The sequence below is a fragment of the Haemorhous mexicanus genome, chromosome 7 (assembly GCF_027477595.1).
Source record: "Haemorhous mexicanus isolate bHaeMex1 chromosome 7, bHaeMex1.pri, whole genome shotgun sequence".
NCBI classification, from domain to species: domain Eukaryota; kingdom Metazoa; phylum Chordata; class Aves; order Passeriformes; family Fringillidae; genus Haemorhous; species Haemorhous mexicanus.
The window spans coordinates 29,188,740-29,203,996 of record NC_082347.1 but is presented as its reverse complement, the minus strand read 5'-3'; the positions used below and the strand labels follow the sequence as shown (position 1 = coordinate 29,203,996).

Below are 15,257 nucleotides of genomic sequence, written 5' to 3'. Positions count from 1 at the left end.
GCCGCCAAGAGAAAGGAGGAAATAAAAGATAAACAGAAGGGGATGGGGGAGAAGACATAATGCTTGCAGGAAGCTCAGCATGGCACTGACAAGCCCGTGGAGTGGCTGAATCAAGGTCTTTATACCAGTCATCATACCAGTATGTGGGTCCCCTGGTGTCCATGCAAAGCCTGATTCACTGTAATGGATGTCGTGGGCACATAAACACCCTTAGAAAATGCAGCCAGGAAAGAGCAGAGCTTGCAGACACATCCAGCATGGGTAGGGATGGGCATACCATCCAGCATGTCACAGGGATGCCCTGTGACAGGCACATCACCAAGGGGCACCATGCTGGGCTGCAGCATGCACTCTTTGTGCCTGTGCCAGCCCTGGATGGTGCCTGGGCTTCAAAGTATTTCAACTTGGGCTATAGCCCTCAGGGACAACACCAGAGAAGGGCCCGAGCCCAGGGCCACCTTGGCCAGGGCATCTGTGAGCTCTCTGGAGTCATCCTGTGGCTGGCAGAAAGCTGATGCCAACATTTCTCTCAGGGAGGAAGGGCTGTCAGGATGGGAGGCACATTTCCAGTAATGAGGAAGGGCAATCAGGGCGGGAAGGAGGAAAATTTCCATTACCAAGGAAGGATAATCAGAGTGGGAAAGGATGCAGGACATCCTGCGACCCTGTGCCAAGCCTCAGCCCACCACTCATGTCCACAGCAGCTGAGCAAATGCTCTGTTCTCTCTCTAAATAATTCAAACTCACCTTTTTTTTTCTGATGGAGGGCATACACATCCCAGCAATGCCAGACCCACAGTTGCTTGGCAGGGACAGAGGAGGTCCTGGCTGGAGGGAGAACTCAGCAAGACTCACCCCAGAGCCAGGACAGGATGAGAGAGAAGGAGGTGGACATCCCAGCTGCAGGGATTACTTCAGGAGCCATGAGCTTCTGGTTCCAGATACACCAGAAGCTCCGTGGGATCCCAACACCTCTGCCACCAGCAGAGGAAGGCTCAGCCCAGCCAGCCCTAAGTGCTGCTGCTCTGCTCCTGCCTCCTCCCAGCCCGGGGAAACCGCAGCCTCGGGGTCTGGGGGAAGTGCTGAAAACGCGATGCCAGAGAAAATAAATAAAGCAGCTAATGAGGTAATTTGCATAGCTATTAGCAGTCAGGATTTGCAGCGGGTCTGACATGGGATGTGCTGTCACAGCGAAGTGCAGCCCGAGGGCTCTGCTGCACTTGCAGAGGGAAACACACAGCACAGCCGTGCTGCACGGGCACACCGCAGGCACCCACCGCAGGCAGCGCCACCCCACCACCGGGGAGGCCAGGGGGGCAGCAGCAAACCAGGCGAGGAGGTGGAGGAAGGCTCGGAGCAGGGCACACGGCCGGGGAGGAGCTGTGTGCTCTAACCGTGAGCCCCTCCTGCCTTTGGCTGCAGGGCCGCGGCTTGGCCCTGGGGTGTACAGATCGTGGGCCAGCACAAAGCTCCTACCTTGCCAAGGCTCAGAAAGCATCCATGAAAGGACGAGCTTGCAATGGCCAAGGAAAAGCTGCCAGCAGCCCAGGCTTCCTCACAGGACAGCCCTACACTGTCACAGCCAGCTGGCTCCATGTTCTTTTCCATCCAGAGCTGGCCACAGCTTCCCGCACCCCTCACATCTGCTTGCTTCCTTGTAAACCTGGCCTAGAACACATCCCAGGACATGCACAAACCCTTTTTCTACCCCAATCTTTGCTGCCAGCACACCCACCTCATTCTGACTGCCAGCAGAAGGTGCAATTTTTGGGATGTAAGACTGTGCATGAAGCATAACTCCATCAACAGCTCTGCAACGTAACTGCACCCACCCTTAGATGCTCGGGTCAGGAATCATGGAACCGCAGCAGGCAGGAGGGCACTGGTCATCCTGGCACATTCAGGAATGCAGGGGCACATACCTGCAACCTGTGACATGGCTGGGTCCCCGACCTGATGTGCCCAGTAAATTGTGACAGAGAGGAATGGCACGCAGGGCCACTCTCCCCAGGGCTGCCAGGGCACGTCTGGCTTTGATCACAAACGTGCAGTGACAGCTCAGCTCATTCTCAGCTGGTGGATCTTGCTAAAAAATGCATGTGACGTGATCTGTCTGCTCGGGAAGGCGCTGCCAGGCAAAGAAGCCAGCCCAGTGCTGTGTGCTGGCCCTGCAGCACCCACCTGCCAGCAGCTGGCAGGCAGCAGGTGAGGGGCAGCAGCCTGGCTCTGTGGCACCATGCTAGGCATGGCACATGCCAAAGCATCCCTGCAATGCAGGGAAAGGATGGGGCACCTCCACTCTCTGATGGCAGAGACAAGAAGAGAGACCCAACGGATGGGTGGTTGGACAGACAAACAGACACAAACTCCACCACCAGCTTGGGTGGTGCATGTCAGGCCAAGATGAAAGTTAGAGCCCCACAAGGTCCACCCTGGCGTGTCCATCACCCCCAGAACCCTCGTGGTGGCCCTCAGCCATCCAGATTACACTGAGACACTGAATGCTCCCAAGCTAAATCTTTTTTCGTCAGTTCTGCTAAATATTTTAGGTATTTACACAGAAAAGCTCTCTGTGCTCGGCAGCATGTCGGCCCCCTCGGCATCACACAGGCGGCCACAGACACACCCCTGCCTGCCAGGCATGAATAATTCATTGACCCCATAAGCAGGAAGGCAGTAGAGGAGGACAAAGTTGGGGGAACAGCTTCATCAACCCTCACCCGAGCTACTGGGGTGCACCCCGAGCATCTCCATGTCCTGCAACAGGGGGGCAGAGAACTGCACCAGAGCTGCAGGGAAACAGAAGCACAGGGAAGGGAGAGGAGCCAGGAGCTGAACCCAGCCCTGGTTATAGGGCTGACACATCAAGACAGAAGCTGTAAGCAAGTAGAACCATAATCTGCTTGGACCATCTGGGGGCATTTCAGAGCTTTTTGTGTCTGAAAAGCACAGCAGTGCTGGGGGCACCCAGGGTATATCAGGCAGTGAGGCAGCACTGCACCCAGGAGCTCCAAAGAGCGTGGCCTTCACAAGTGTGCGCTTTGCTGTACAGGGGTACACAGCTCACACCGGGGCACAACACAGACACAGCGTCTCCTTAACACAAAGCAGCATCTTTCTGCCCCTCAGATGCCCACCTTGCTCCATGCCCATGGCACCCCACGAAAATCAGCAGGGATTTCTAGCTCCAGTCCTGTTCCAGCACTCATTCCAATCATCACCAGGGTCTCCTGAATTGAGAAGCTCAAGAAAAATCTCAGTCTGGTCACAAGTGATGCTGGCCCTGCTCCCAAATCTGCTCCAGGAGAGGACATGGTCCTCAACATCTCTCCAGCCTTGCCACCCTCACCACCCCACACCAAGCCACAGTGATGGTGGCAAATTAATGAGCTCTGTGCAATCACTCATAGGTTGGGCTCCAGTAAATAGGAGGTGGCACTAGGCTCATTTCCTCGCAATCAGCGCTCGCTTGGCCACCAACAGATCTGTCTCGGCAGGGTGACAGGAGGAAGCACAGTGGGAACAGGCTGGGACATGACCTCGGCTCCCACGTGTTGAGGCAGCTCAGGGCTGCCTGTGGCTGGGAGCGGGACCCCCTCTGTCACCCAGGCGGGTGCTGTCACACTGAGTGACACGGGCTGTTAGTGCCACCGCTTAGCCAGGGGCTCCGGCACACGCTGGCTGCACAGCTGGGAGAGGGAGATAAGACGCCCAGAGGGGAAACATGCTTCAAATGGCAGGAATCTCCCCCAAAATGGACTTGGCTTGAAGGCACCAAGAGTGTTCGCTGCTATTAATAACTCCAGAGCTGTAACAAGGAGCATGCCCTCGGCTCAGGGAGACACAGCAACGAGGCAGGGTGGGAGAGCAAAGTGATGCTGGAGTTGGGGCTGATGTCCTGACCCATGGCCCCTTACCAAGCCCATGGAGTCCCCATGGCAACAACACCCCAGCACTGGCCTGAAGCCCCTGGATAGGTGTCTGGGTGGACCTGGGGGCTCAGAGCAGCGCAGACACACAACGTCAGTGCTGCCCTTCCAACAGCCCACAGCCCACCTGCGCCCTTCTGCAGCCTCAAGCCAAGGCACAGTGCATCCCCATGGCTAATGGCCCCCCATGCCAGCACTGGCCCTCTCTCCACTTGTACCCTGAGTGAGGGCTCAGCCTTCCATCCTGCTGCTCTCTGCCCCATGGGGCAGCAGGGCCGCACACTCAGCATCTCCGGGGCACCTGCTCAGGCGACTGCCAACCCAGGGGGGGCCCTAAAGATTGCCTTTTTAAACTGACATTTTGGGGACAGGAGAGCTATTTTCAGTTGTTTCAGAGACAGTGTTTCCATTGCAGTTTGTCTGCCTCCACTGGAGGGAGGGATGCTCTTCCTCGAGGTGCCACGGCTGGCAGCTTTGTGTTGGGCTGTGGTGCCCAGCACCAACTCTGCACCCCTGGGTCATCCTCATCCCTCCTCTGCTGCCCAGTGCCTGGACCCACTGGGCTCGGGAGAACATGTGAAGATATCCCTGGGTTCCCAGTTGCGCAGGAGGGTCAGGAGCATCCCATCTGGGAGGCTCAGGGCAGAGCCCAGGAGCCTTGCTCCTGCCTAAGACCTTCTCAGCATCAGCAGCTTTTCTTCTACACACCTTAATGAGACAACCCCAAAAATTAGCACACAGACCTGAACAGCACCCCCCTCCCTGGAGGAGCCCCCAGGCACTCTTGATAGGAATAAATGTGCCTGGCAATTATGGAGGGGGAGTACAAGCTTCCAGTGCAAGACCTGCTGAGAGATTCAGAAATAAATATGTTAATAATCAAATATCTATCCTGTGTCTGAGCTCACGGGAGGACTTTCAAGTCTAATTAGTGGAAGATTTGTACCATTGCTGCCAGGGCTCGAGGGACCATTTGCCATGGTTCCCACGAAGTGAGAGCTTCTGCTATAATTAGCCAGTCTGCAAGGATTACCTCCCAACCTCCCCCGCATTCCGGGCTGGGGGCAGGCGGGACCCAGGTAAGCCAAGATGAGAGATAGCCCCGGGCTTTGATCTGTGCAAACTGAGTCTGGAGCTGCAAATCCAGGGCAGGCAGGAGGACAGGCTGTGAGGATGGGAGGCACACCAGGAGGAGAGCTACCCTGAGCCTGCAGGTCATCCCATGCTTCCACATCTGCACACAACCCCTACACTTGGAAATAGTAAACACCATCTCCTTCTCCTTTCTGCTTCAGGGCAGCCCCCTGCACCAAGGGGCTTGCTGCCCAGCTGAGCCAAGGGCACTAAGTCCCAGCTGGGACACGGCACCCCAAAGGGGCTCTGCCTGCTCCTTCCCCCCAGTCCCCCCATCCAGACACGATGCCCTCCTGCTGGGTTACTCCAGGCTTGGGTTTGAACTTGTGCCTGGTGTCTCACGCACAGCACAGACAGGTGGAACACACGGCATGGCCACACTGCAAACAAGCAGCTCACAGCCCTGTCCCCACCCAGCCACCACCAGCTCTCCCTGAGGAGGGGAAAAGCTTCACTCCATGTCCCCTGTTGGCGGGTACCATCGGTGCCATCATAGTGGCAGCTGGGACACATCAGGGTGGCTCAGTCTTGAGGAGTGCATGGCATTCCCTGCCCATCAGACCCTGTGCAGACCCCAGCCCCAGCCACATCCTTTCCCTTTGTTAAATCCTCCTGCCCTCAGTGCAATCCTCTTATGCTCTCCCTCTCCCATTACAGCATCTTTAAATTAATGCCTGGCCAAGCGTGGGATAGAAGGAAATTAACCCTGGGGAGGAGGAGCAGTCTCTACAATGCCTCTTATCACCTAAAGCACTGTTCCTTCCCTTCTCCCACTCGATATGCAGGGGGGACACGGGATCTACCACAATCACAGCGAGCATCCCTCGAGCGCAGGCTCTCAGCCCCCACAGCCCTTGGCTGGTGGGGTGGCAAGAGTCCCCTCTGGGCAGCCCTCTGCCTGGGAGGCTGCAAGGTCCCCAGGAGAGACCACCAGCTGTGCTTGGGCTTACACCAAAAAGGGCCAGCTGGGAACTCACTGGGAGCAGTTCCAGAGCTGCCTGCACCCTTGCTGGGACACTTTGGGGTCCCCACTTTGGGGAACAAGAAGTCCGGAGGGATTTGGATGCTGGTGGGAAGCACTTGTGACACCTACAGCGTGGGGAGCTCAGAGGAGCTGGAGTGGGTAGGAGGCAGGGATGTGGCCAGAACAAAGAATGCCACAATACACACCCTGATCAATGCTGGGGACACTTCTTGCCTGTCCCACTGTGGGGGAGTTGGAACACGTCCCTTTCAGAGGATCTGTGTGAGGGTGAGCAGACACCAAGGCCATGACAAACAGGTCCATCCCCCCAGCCTGGGATTCAGGCAAGACTTGATAGCTTTTGGAAAAATGCCTCAGGGATCCGACCCCACTGCTGCCAGTATGGTGCAGCTGTGGGACCAGCAGGATCCCATCAAGCTGCTCTCTCCCAGGGCAGTGGTGGCCAGGGCCAGGAATTGCTTGCCAGAGCAGCGCTCCCGCTGATCCTCTCCGTTATGCAACAAATTATTCCACTCGCATTAATGACTTTGCGGCAAAGGGGGAAATGACATGAATGATTCCTGGTGCCGGGAGTGACTCACTTTGCACGATGGAGGGGAAGCAAGCAGGCAGGGCGGGCTCAAGGGGAAATTTGTTTGGGTCAGCATGATCAGCAGAGGGCTGGGGATGGGCTCAGAAGATCAATTGCTAGAAGCAGAGTGATGGGGAAAGAAAGATACTTAGGGGCAGATCCCACCACTCAGGAGAGGGCTAGGATGTCTCCAAGAGATGCTGGGATCAGTCATAACCACAGCATATTAGAACATCTGTTACTGTGCTGTCCAAGCCCCACATCCCTTTTCCGCCTGTGCTGCGACCCCAGAACCTGGCACCAGCAGCTGTCCCTCCCTGCTCCAGGGTCAAACAAGACCTCAACCAAGTGCTGCTGTACCACGTCACTGAACCACCCAAATCCAGCATGCCCCTGGACAGTCTAGCAGGATGGGCAGCTGCCTACAATGGCCCTTGAGGCAGGTCCCAAAAGGGACCTGTCACATGGGCTGCAGTACAGAGCTGGCATCTGACCCAGTCCCTTCTCCCTCACCTCTGGAGACTTCACTAAATCACACTATTAAAAATTATTGTATATTCCCTCCTGGAATAAATCAGAAGCTGTCAAGGGGCAGTGCTGCCAGCCACCTCCTGGGGACACCAGAGACACGTGGAGACACACCGGGGACTTCAACAACCCACTGCCCAGTAGCCCCAGGGGGGCCCTGCAGTGACAGAGGGCTGGGTGGATTATTGCCTTTAAACCCATTCAGGGGCTTTCTGTAAGCAATGCAATTTTAAAAAATTCAATCTAGGAAGAAGCGATTAACCAAAGGGGCCGGGAGCAATGGCTTGCCTGTCTAATCTTGTTAGCGAGCAGGCCGGTTCCCATCTCACCCCACCACTGCATGGGCTGCAGTAACTGGTGAAAGCACACGGATGGCTCTTCCCTGGCTCCTGACCAGGCTCCTGATGGGTGTGAGAGTTTTCTGGTGCCTCCCTGCATCCCACAGGGTTACACCTTCCCCATCTGGGTGAAGAAAACCCCTCTTCCCTGTGACTCTCATCCTGGCCAGACTATCACCAATGATACTCCATCCCTAAAAAGAACTTTTTGGTGTCCAGACGCATGGTTGGTAACAGGAAGAGGACAGGTGAGAGATTTGGTGCATCTCTGCTCTGCTGCTGGGGTCAGTGCCTGAAGCCAGGAGCAGGGTACCACTTTCTGCCCCACAGGCTCAGTGACGGGCCACGCCAGTCTCTCATGGTAGCATCTTGCCAAGAAGCCTGCCTCTGCTTCAGACTCTTGAGCCCCTTCCCAGCAGGAATGTCACTGCCATGGGATGTGTCTCATGGGGACAACAGGACAGACCAGGGTGTCCCACGCAGTTCTCAAGTCTCTGCAGGGCAGAGCTAAGGCAGTAGATTTGTGCCACCACCCCGCCTGCCAAATTAGTCACTCCATCACTGTCCCTGACCTGCTCCCTAGAGAGGGACCACAGGTGAAGCTGTCCATCTCCACTGCCAGCCCCTTGGGGCTCTGAGTATTCCCTGCCTACCTACAGGCACTGCTGCTGCTGCAGCATGGTCCCTGACAGACCTCTCTGTGAGCAGCCCCCCACACCTCCCTCTGATCAGGACAAAGCCATCTGCCCGTTCCAGGCCCAGCCCAGGGCTCTCTAAGCAGAGCAGGTTAGCCTGCAGGCAGGGTGCGCCTTGCCTCTGCTGGCACAGGGCACAACCCCTAAAACACTCACTGCGGATGAAGCTGGAGCAGGAATCAGGTGACCACACACGCTCAGAGTGGGGGTCCTGCTTGTATGTCCTGCAGACCTCAGGGTCTCAAGGCCCCCCATGTCCCCAGGTGGAGTGAGCAGGAGCAGCATGGATGGGACACTCACCTTCTTGCCCAGAGTTCCCAGCAGCAATGACAACACCAACCTGGGGTTGGGAGATGTGCCAGCGCCCTAAACAGAAGGGATCTCCAACTCAACAGGTTCAAAAGTGGAGTGCTTCCTGCCAAAATGGGGCTGGAGTCATCTGGAACCTGATGGAGCTGAGCCATGGGGCTGGAGAGGCGTGCAAGGCATGGACACAGAAGTGCATATCAATGGCAGTGAGTGTCTTCCCTGCCCAGTAGTGTCCATAGGTGACTTGGCCTGTCTGGACCACAGAGGAAACATTCAAGGACGCCCAGGTTCAGAGGCAGTGAAGGTGGCAGCCCTCCACATCCCCCATCTCTGTCAACTCCTGTTGAAGGCAGCAGTATCCTGCCCCCACCTCCCTCCTGCAGGGCTCTGTCTCCAAACAGGCTAATTACTCTCGCTGCTCCCCAGGGGCTGCACCACCCCTTTTCATTTGAAGAGGAAGACAAGTTTACTTAAAAGCCAGAAGCAGCCAGAGCCACAGCAGCTCGGGGGCAGGAGGACCCCAGTAAGAGCCTCTGACCCAATACAGCCTGGCTGCCACAGAACATTTGCAAAGCCCTCAAGGGGAAGTATCGCTGGGAGCCGGGTCTCTTTTGTATCCTGCCACTCACCCCCATGGCATGGCGTGCACCCAGCCCCAGCTGCCAGCACAGCACTCTGGCATGGGCGGTGGGTTGAACAGGACCCCTGCACCCATCTGCAGACCCTGCCCCGTGGAAAGGGGCTCCTCTGCCCCTTTGCTCCCACAGAAGCTGCTCGCAATAATGCCAGCAGTTCACTTGCTCAGCAATAACCGCCCTCAGAGTTCAACAGTGTTAGTGAAGGGCTGTGATTCCCCATCTCAAGGCAGAGCCCCTCACCATGGCATCAGACCACCCAGCTCAGCCCACCCCACCCCACCCCACCCCCCCCCCCCGGCGAGGGACAGGGAGATTCGTTTCACTAAGGGCTCATTTATCTGCGGCGTGATTAGAGAGCAGGGCTGGGATCCGGCGGCAGGAGAGCGATTTGCAGCAGATGGATTTATCATCTCCCAAGCACAGCAATTTGGCTTAAACAAAACCAAACCACTTCCCCTAATGAAAACATCACTAATGAGGAGAGAGGCAGAGGCAGCTCCATGAATAGGGTCTCTCCTGTCCTTCAGGGCTGGTACGACCCACTGACATCCAGGCTGTCAATGCATGAAGCTCAACTCCAGCTGGGACATATGGACCCAGTACAGCTGGGAGAAACCAGAGTTTGCTCCAGGGACCAAACCTCCTCATATCCTGGCTCCCAAAGCTCTGAGGGCAACTGGTTCCAGCACAACGCACAGTATGAGAACAGCACCACTGAGTCGAGACACATTTTCCAGTTGTAACATGGCCAACAATGAGGAAAAACCATGCCCAGACTCAGACCTGGTGAAAGAGCCTGTGCATGGCCAGCCCTGTGCAGCAGGAGCTGTATCCCTTGGCCGAAGTTTCGACAATCCATGAATTATGCATCAGCATCTGTAGAGATCAGCTGTTTAACCAGCCCAACCAAATCGAGGAACTTCCTGTCAATTAATCCTTTGCCACCAATTCCCCATGGACTCCAACCTGCCTTTGCTTGCAGGGATGCAGCAGCAGCTGCCAAAACCTCAGCTCCAGCCCTTCCACCTGTGAAATCCAACCTGCTCTGAGCAGTGGTACCCAGCAGCATCACTCACATGCTCCTTGCCCTATGTGTGGCTGGGAGCAGCATCCCTTCCATCAGGGACCCTCAGGATCTCAGCAATGCCACAGCACCCCATGAGAGACAAGTCATCAGCATCAGAGGACCGCAGACAAGCCAGGACAGCAAAGAGGGAAGAGGAAGAGGGTACAGGTGCCAGAAGGAGGGAGACAGCAGACAGAGATGAGGCAGAGTCAGGCAACAGTCCCATCACCCCAGGAAGGTGCAGCAGCCACCGAGGGCATGGCGCTTTGGCACAGAGATGACCCATGGGAGCCCCTAACCTGGCACATGAGGGGAGACCCTTCCCTACAGTACCCCACCCTGACAGAGGACCTCCTGGGAGCTCGGGGACCTGGCTCGAGGGTCAGTGTGGCTTCCAGCCCAGCCTCACTGCCAGGCTGCAGGAGCAGAAATGGCAAGCAGAGCGAGGTTGCATGGGGCAGCAGCAGGAGGGGAGGCAGGTTAGCAGGGAACAGGCAGATGGGCAATACACAGTTCCCATGGGTCAGACACCCAGGGGAAGGACACTGGTGGGAGTCACCCCTCCTGGGGGATGCTGTTAGGAGGAGGGGACAACCTATGCTTGACAGTGACCAGAGGGATGCAGGTAGCTGGCCCTGCCAGACCCATGAGGAGAGGCCTGTGCAGGGCTATGCAGAGCTGTTCTTGAGAAAGCAACTGGGCAAGAGAGAAGGGCCTTTTTCCTGGACATGGGTGAGCTGATTTTGGGCACAGTTTCCACCCCAATCCCCTTCCTTGGGATCCATCCAGCACACAGGCACAGCACACAACCTGCCATGCACACTTGCAGCTGAGCTCCTGGCCAGCCCCTGCCTGCTCATGCCCTTGCTCCTACCCAATGATCCTGTCGCTCCATCTTCCAGCTGCAGATCCCAGTGCTTCCCCCTACACACACTATTATTTGGGACAGGCTAACACTGACACCTCCTCCACACTCTGGGAAATAAATTATCCCCCATGCAGATGGAAGTCCTACGCCATGGCAAGCTGGTGGACATGTTTCCCCCACCTGGCTGATCACGGGCTGTGAGCAGACACGATGAAGCTGCTGGGTTTGCCCCTGGCACAGCCCTAGATCTGCCCATGACCTGGGACCCTCCTGCAGCATTGCCAGGACACAGCTCCTCAGCTTTATCCCATGGCAGGGACTGGAACCCTGCTCCCACTGTCCTCCCACCTATTCGACTAACCTGTTCTCCCTCTGATGTGTCTGTGGGGGACAGCTTGGCCCCACCTCTCCTTTCTTACTGCCATGGGGAGAAATACCTCTAAAACACCCTCCCTCGAGGCAGGGAGGAGAGCTCAGCCAGATGCTGTGCTGCTGCTACGCTGCTGCCTAAGGCTTTCATCTCTCGGGGTGGGCTGCTAGAAGTGCTAGGGGTTGGGGAGTCCCCATCCATCAGCTGTACCTCTGGAGACAGGAGGATCCCAAAGCTCTGCAGATGATCTCTACAGCAATTGCTCAGCCCTGCAAACGCTGCAGCTGCCTTTGGGGTGGAGCAAAGCGGTTGCTCGAGTCCCCAGATCTTGACAATTGGAGGAAAAAAGCAGGGGTGAAAAAGCAAGGGTGAAAAGTGAGCCTCCTAACCCTTTTTCGGGGACCCAATAGCCCTGGAGATAAATCCCTCATTTTTCCAAAAGGCAGTTAGGGGCTGGGGTCAATATCCAGGCTGTCTGTCCACCCCAGACAGCCTGCCCTGTGCTGGCACATGCTGTCCCGCTGACGGGACACAGCATGGCTGGGAGAGGTTTGTCCAAGAGGGTAAGACAAGTTCCAGGCCACCCACCCTTGCTCCAAATCTGGAGCTAGGGCAGCTGTGACACCCACAAATCCCTATGGAGCATCAGGTGGGAGGGTAAACCCTCCTCCAAGCTCACTCACCTCTCACACTGCCGGCATTCATGGTCAGGGATGCGGTACCTGCACTTCTCGGGACAAAGTGGCTCTGGATTCCCATTTCTTCTGCATGGAGAGCCATGGCCACAGCAGTCCTGAGACAGTGGCTCTGGGCGCTGCTTGCACACTAATTGCTCATACCATTAGAGGCAGGAGGAATAATGTAATTTATGGATGGCTTTTATTTCTCGCTAGCGTCATCTAAATATCCCAGAAATGGACCAGTTTAATTTCCTGGTGGTGTAACCTAAACATTTCTCTCCTTAGCACCCAGGTGGGTGCCCAACCTCAGGCTCAGCAGCCAGGCAGGCATGGCTGCTTCCTGCCCCATGCCACCACACCAGGATCAGCACAGGCAGGGTCCATCCCAGCTCACCCCAGCACAGCCTGTCTGTGTTTCTCTGGCACAGGGAGCGCTGCTGCTCTCCCCACTGCTCACACACAGGCAGTTCTCATTCACTCTGGCTCTCACACACACATCCACGTGCCCAGGCAGCCAGGGCAGTTGGGCTTCTCTGGAGATGCCACAGGGAGTGGGGACTGTCACTGCACCCTCATTTTCAACAGCTTTTTAAATTTAAAAATGAGTGGACATAGTGGAGTGTATCTATCCTGAGCATGGATGGGGGTCCTGCTTCCTGTTTAGCTCCTCTCCTTCTGGAAGTGGGTGTTGCTAACCCTTCTCTGGGCATGCACAGGTGGGAATCACATTGCTCTCAGCCATGATTTCGGGCAGTGATGGGAGGCAGCAGGACTGACTGCTGTCCCTGTACACACTGGAGCTGCTGTGGGGCTGTCGCCTTGCCTGACACCAAATCATCTCTTGGTTAACAGCTCTTGCATGGCACTCTAAACTCTGACACATCCTGATGGATGGGGGTCTCCAAAGCTGTAGGAACACCCCAAACTGCTCATGCTTGACCCCAAGCAGAGCTGAGCTACCAAACAGCAGGAGCCAGCAGCAGCCCTCCCATCTGCAGATAGAGCCCACACAGGCACTGCCGGCTTCACCCCAGGGCGTTGCTACAGCCCTGTGGAGGTCCCTGCTCCTCACCACATCTCCAGGATATCAGGAGAGCCAAGACCAGGTTAGAAGGCATAGGATCAAGCCAGTAAACCCTCCCTAGAGTTAAGGTTGCATCCCCTTCCTGCCTGCATCACTTCCACGCTTTCTGGGAGAAAGACAGCTTTCCCTCCACAGTGGGGTCAGCTTCAGTGCATTCAGCCAGCTCAAGAGAAATCTGGGACCAGCTCCCTCTCCTCCGTGGTGCTACTGCAGGCTCTGCCCTGGCAGGTCACTGACTTGACAGAGATGGGAAATGAGTGACATGCCCTACAGGGCCTGTTTCCCACTCTGGGAAAATGGGGCAGATATTTCCACCCTTATTCCCCAAAGCCCCATCCCTGCAGGCAGGGACTTGCATGGTGGTACAGCTCCACTCCATCCATGTTTGCTGCACAACTGGCTCAGAGGTAAGCCCGGGCATAAAAGGTCTCAGTCTTGGAGAGACTGGAATTTATTTTTAACTTTGATTTGATTTAAATCCATATGGACATTTTAAAGTTACCGGAGAAACCAAAAGTTGTGTGTGGGTTCCAAGTTCCTACACAGCTCAAAAATATCTTCCCTGCAGCACGTTTGGGCAGACAGTAAGCAGTGTTTCCCATGTGTGGGGCTGTTCGGGAAAGCAGAGCAGAGGTCCTGCTCTGCTACCACCACCTATTTGAAATTCTACAGCAAATCCTGAAATCCACCCCTTCCAGACTTCAGCAGGAAAACCATCACCAGGACTCAGGGAAGCTGCCTGTGCTCACACAACAGAGCCTACAGCACAAGGACACCAAACCCCACTGGCTAAGGAAAGGTTCAGCTCCTTCGGGGTCCCAGAAGGCAGCTAGGAACTGCTGCCCCATTTCACAGCTGCTGCAACAGAGGCCCTGAAAGAGGGCAGGATTTGGCCTGATCTGCGGAGAGCACGTGGGGAAGGAGGGGTGTTGCGAGCTCCAGCCCAGCTGCTTCACTGTCGGACAGTGGAAGATGAGGTGTGACGGATGGACAGGTGCTGTAGGATGTTGGATGCTCAGCAATTCCCTCATCGGGCAGAGGATGAAGGGGAATACAATAGAGTCACAAATGGGTTGTCTTAATCCTCTCTGTCCCACAGCTATCCCTTCCAGGGGACATCTCAAGGGGTGCTCTAGGGGACACTGGGTGATGGGTGAAGGCACCATGGTGCTTCTGGGGTTTCCTGAGTGAAGTGAGCCTGTCTTCCCTGGGGAACCTGCTGCCGGGATGCTGCTGTGCCACCCCAGGGTGCAGCGGGGGTCCAAGGCACGGCAGAGAGAGCCCAGCGCCAGACCCTGGTGTCCCGAGGGGCTTGGGCTTAACACTGAGGGAGTGTGAACCTGGGGGCGACCAAAAGCGATCCAAGCATTCTACCCCCCGCCCGGGGCCTTTTCCTTGCCTCGGGACAGCCCCTGCAGGCTGGGACCAGCCCTATCGCCCCCGGAGCACCCTCCCCCTGGGGGTCGGGACTGTTCCCCTGCTCCAGCGCCGGGATCGCGGCCGTTCCCCCTCTCCCCGAGCAAGGCGTGCGGCGAAGCGGAGCGGGCAGGGAGCGGGGCTGGAAGCGGCTGCCCGGGACCGCCCCGCGCCGTGTCCGAGTGGCTGCTGCACCTTCCCCGGCGGCGGCACTCACCCGTCAGCTGGTCGTAGGAGCCGTCCAGGTCGCGGGAGTCGGACAGGCTCTCCTTCCTGCCCTTGCTCCGCATCTTCCCGCCCCGCCGAGCGGCGGGGAGAACGGCGACGGGGCGCACGGGCTGCGCCGGCGGGCAGGGGCTGCCCGCGGCCGCCGCCTCCCCGCGCCCCGCCGCCCGCGCCGCTCAGCGCGGCAGCGCCAAGGGGCCGGCGGTGCCGGGAGCTCGGCTCGGCTCGGCACGGCTCGGCACGCAGCAGGAGCGCGCAGCCGCCCCGGTCCCCGCCGCCGCCGCCGCCGGGGCTGGGCACGGCCGCCCCCTCCCTCTCGTCCTTCCCCGCCTCTTCCCGGGAACCGCCAGCCCGGCCCCGCCGCCGCGGGGAAACTGAGGCACGGGCGGGGGGCGGAGAGCGGGGGCGCTCCCGGGAAGAG

General features: G+C 57.2%; 1 protein-coding gene across 2 annotated transcripts in view; it reads right to left on the bottom strand.

The window, feature by feature from the left end:
- Positions 1-14,987, bottom strand: part of KCNIP2 (potassium voltage-gated channel interacting protein 2) — a 42,423-nt gene extending 27,436 nt beyond the window's left edge. Inside the window, exon 1 of one of the 2 annotated variants that reach the window (XM_059851814.1) lies at positions 14,829-14,987. In XM_059851814.1, coding sequence (XP_059707797.1) covers positions 14,829-14,901 — 73 coding nt within the window. In that variant the 5' untranslated portion in view covers positions 14,902-14,987. The remainder of the gene's footprint in view (positions 1-14,828) is intronic. The other variant, XM_059851813.1, reaches the window with a different exon arrangement.
- Between the last annotated feature and the right edge of the window lie 270 nt (positions 14,988-15,257).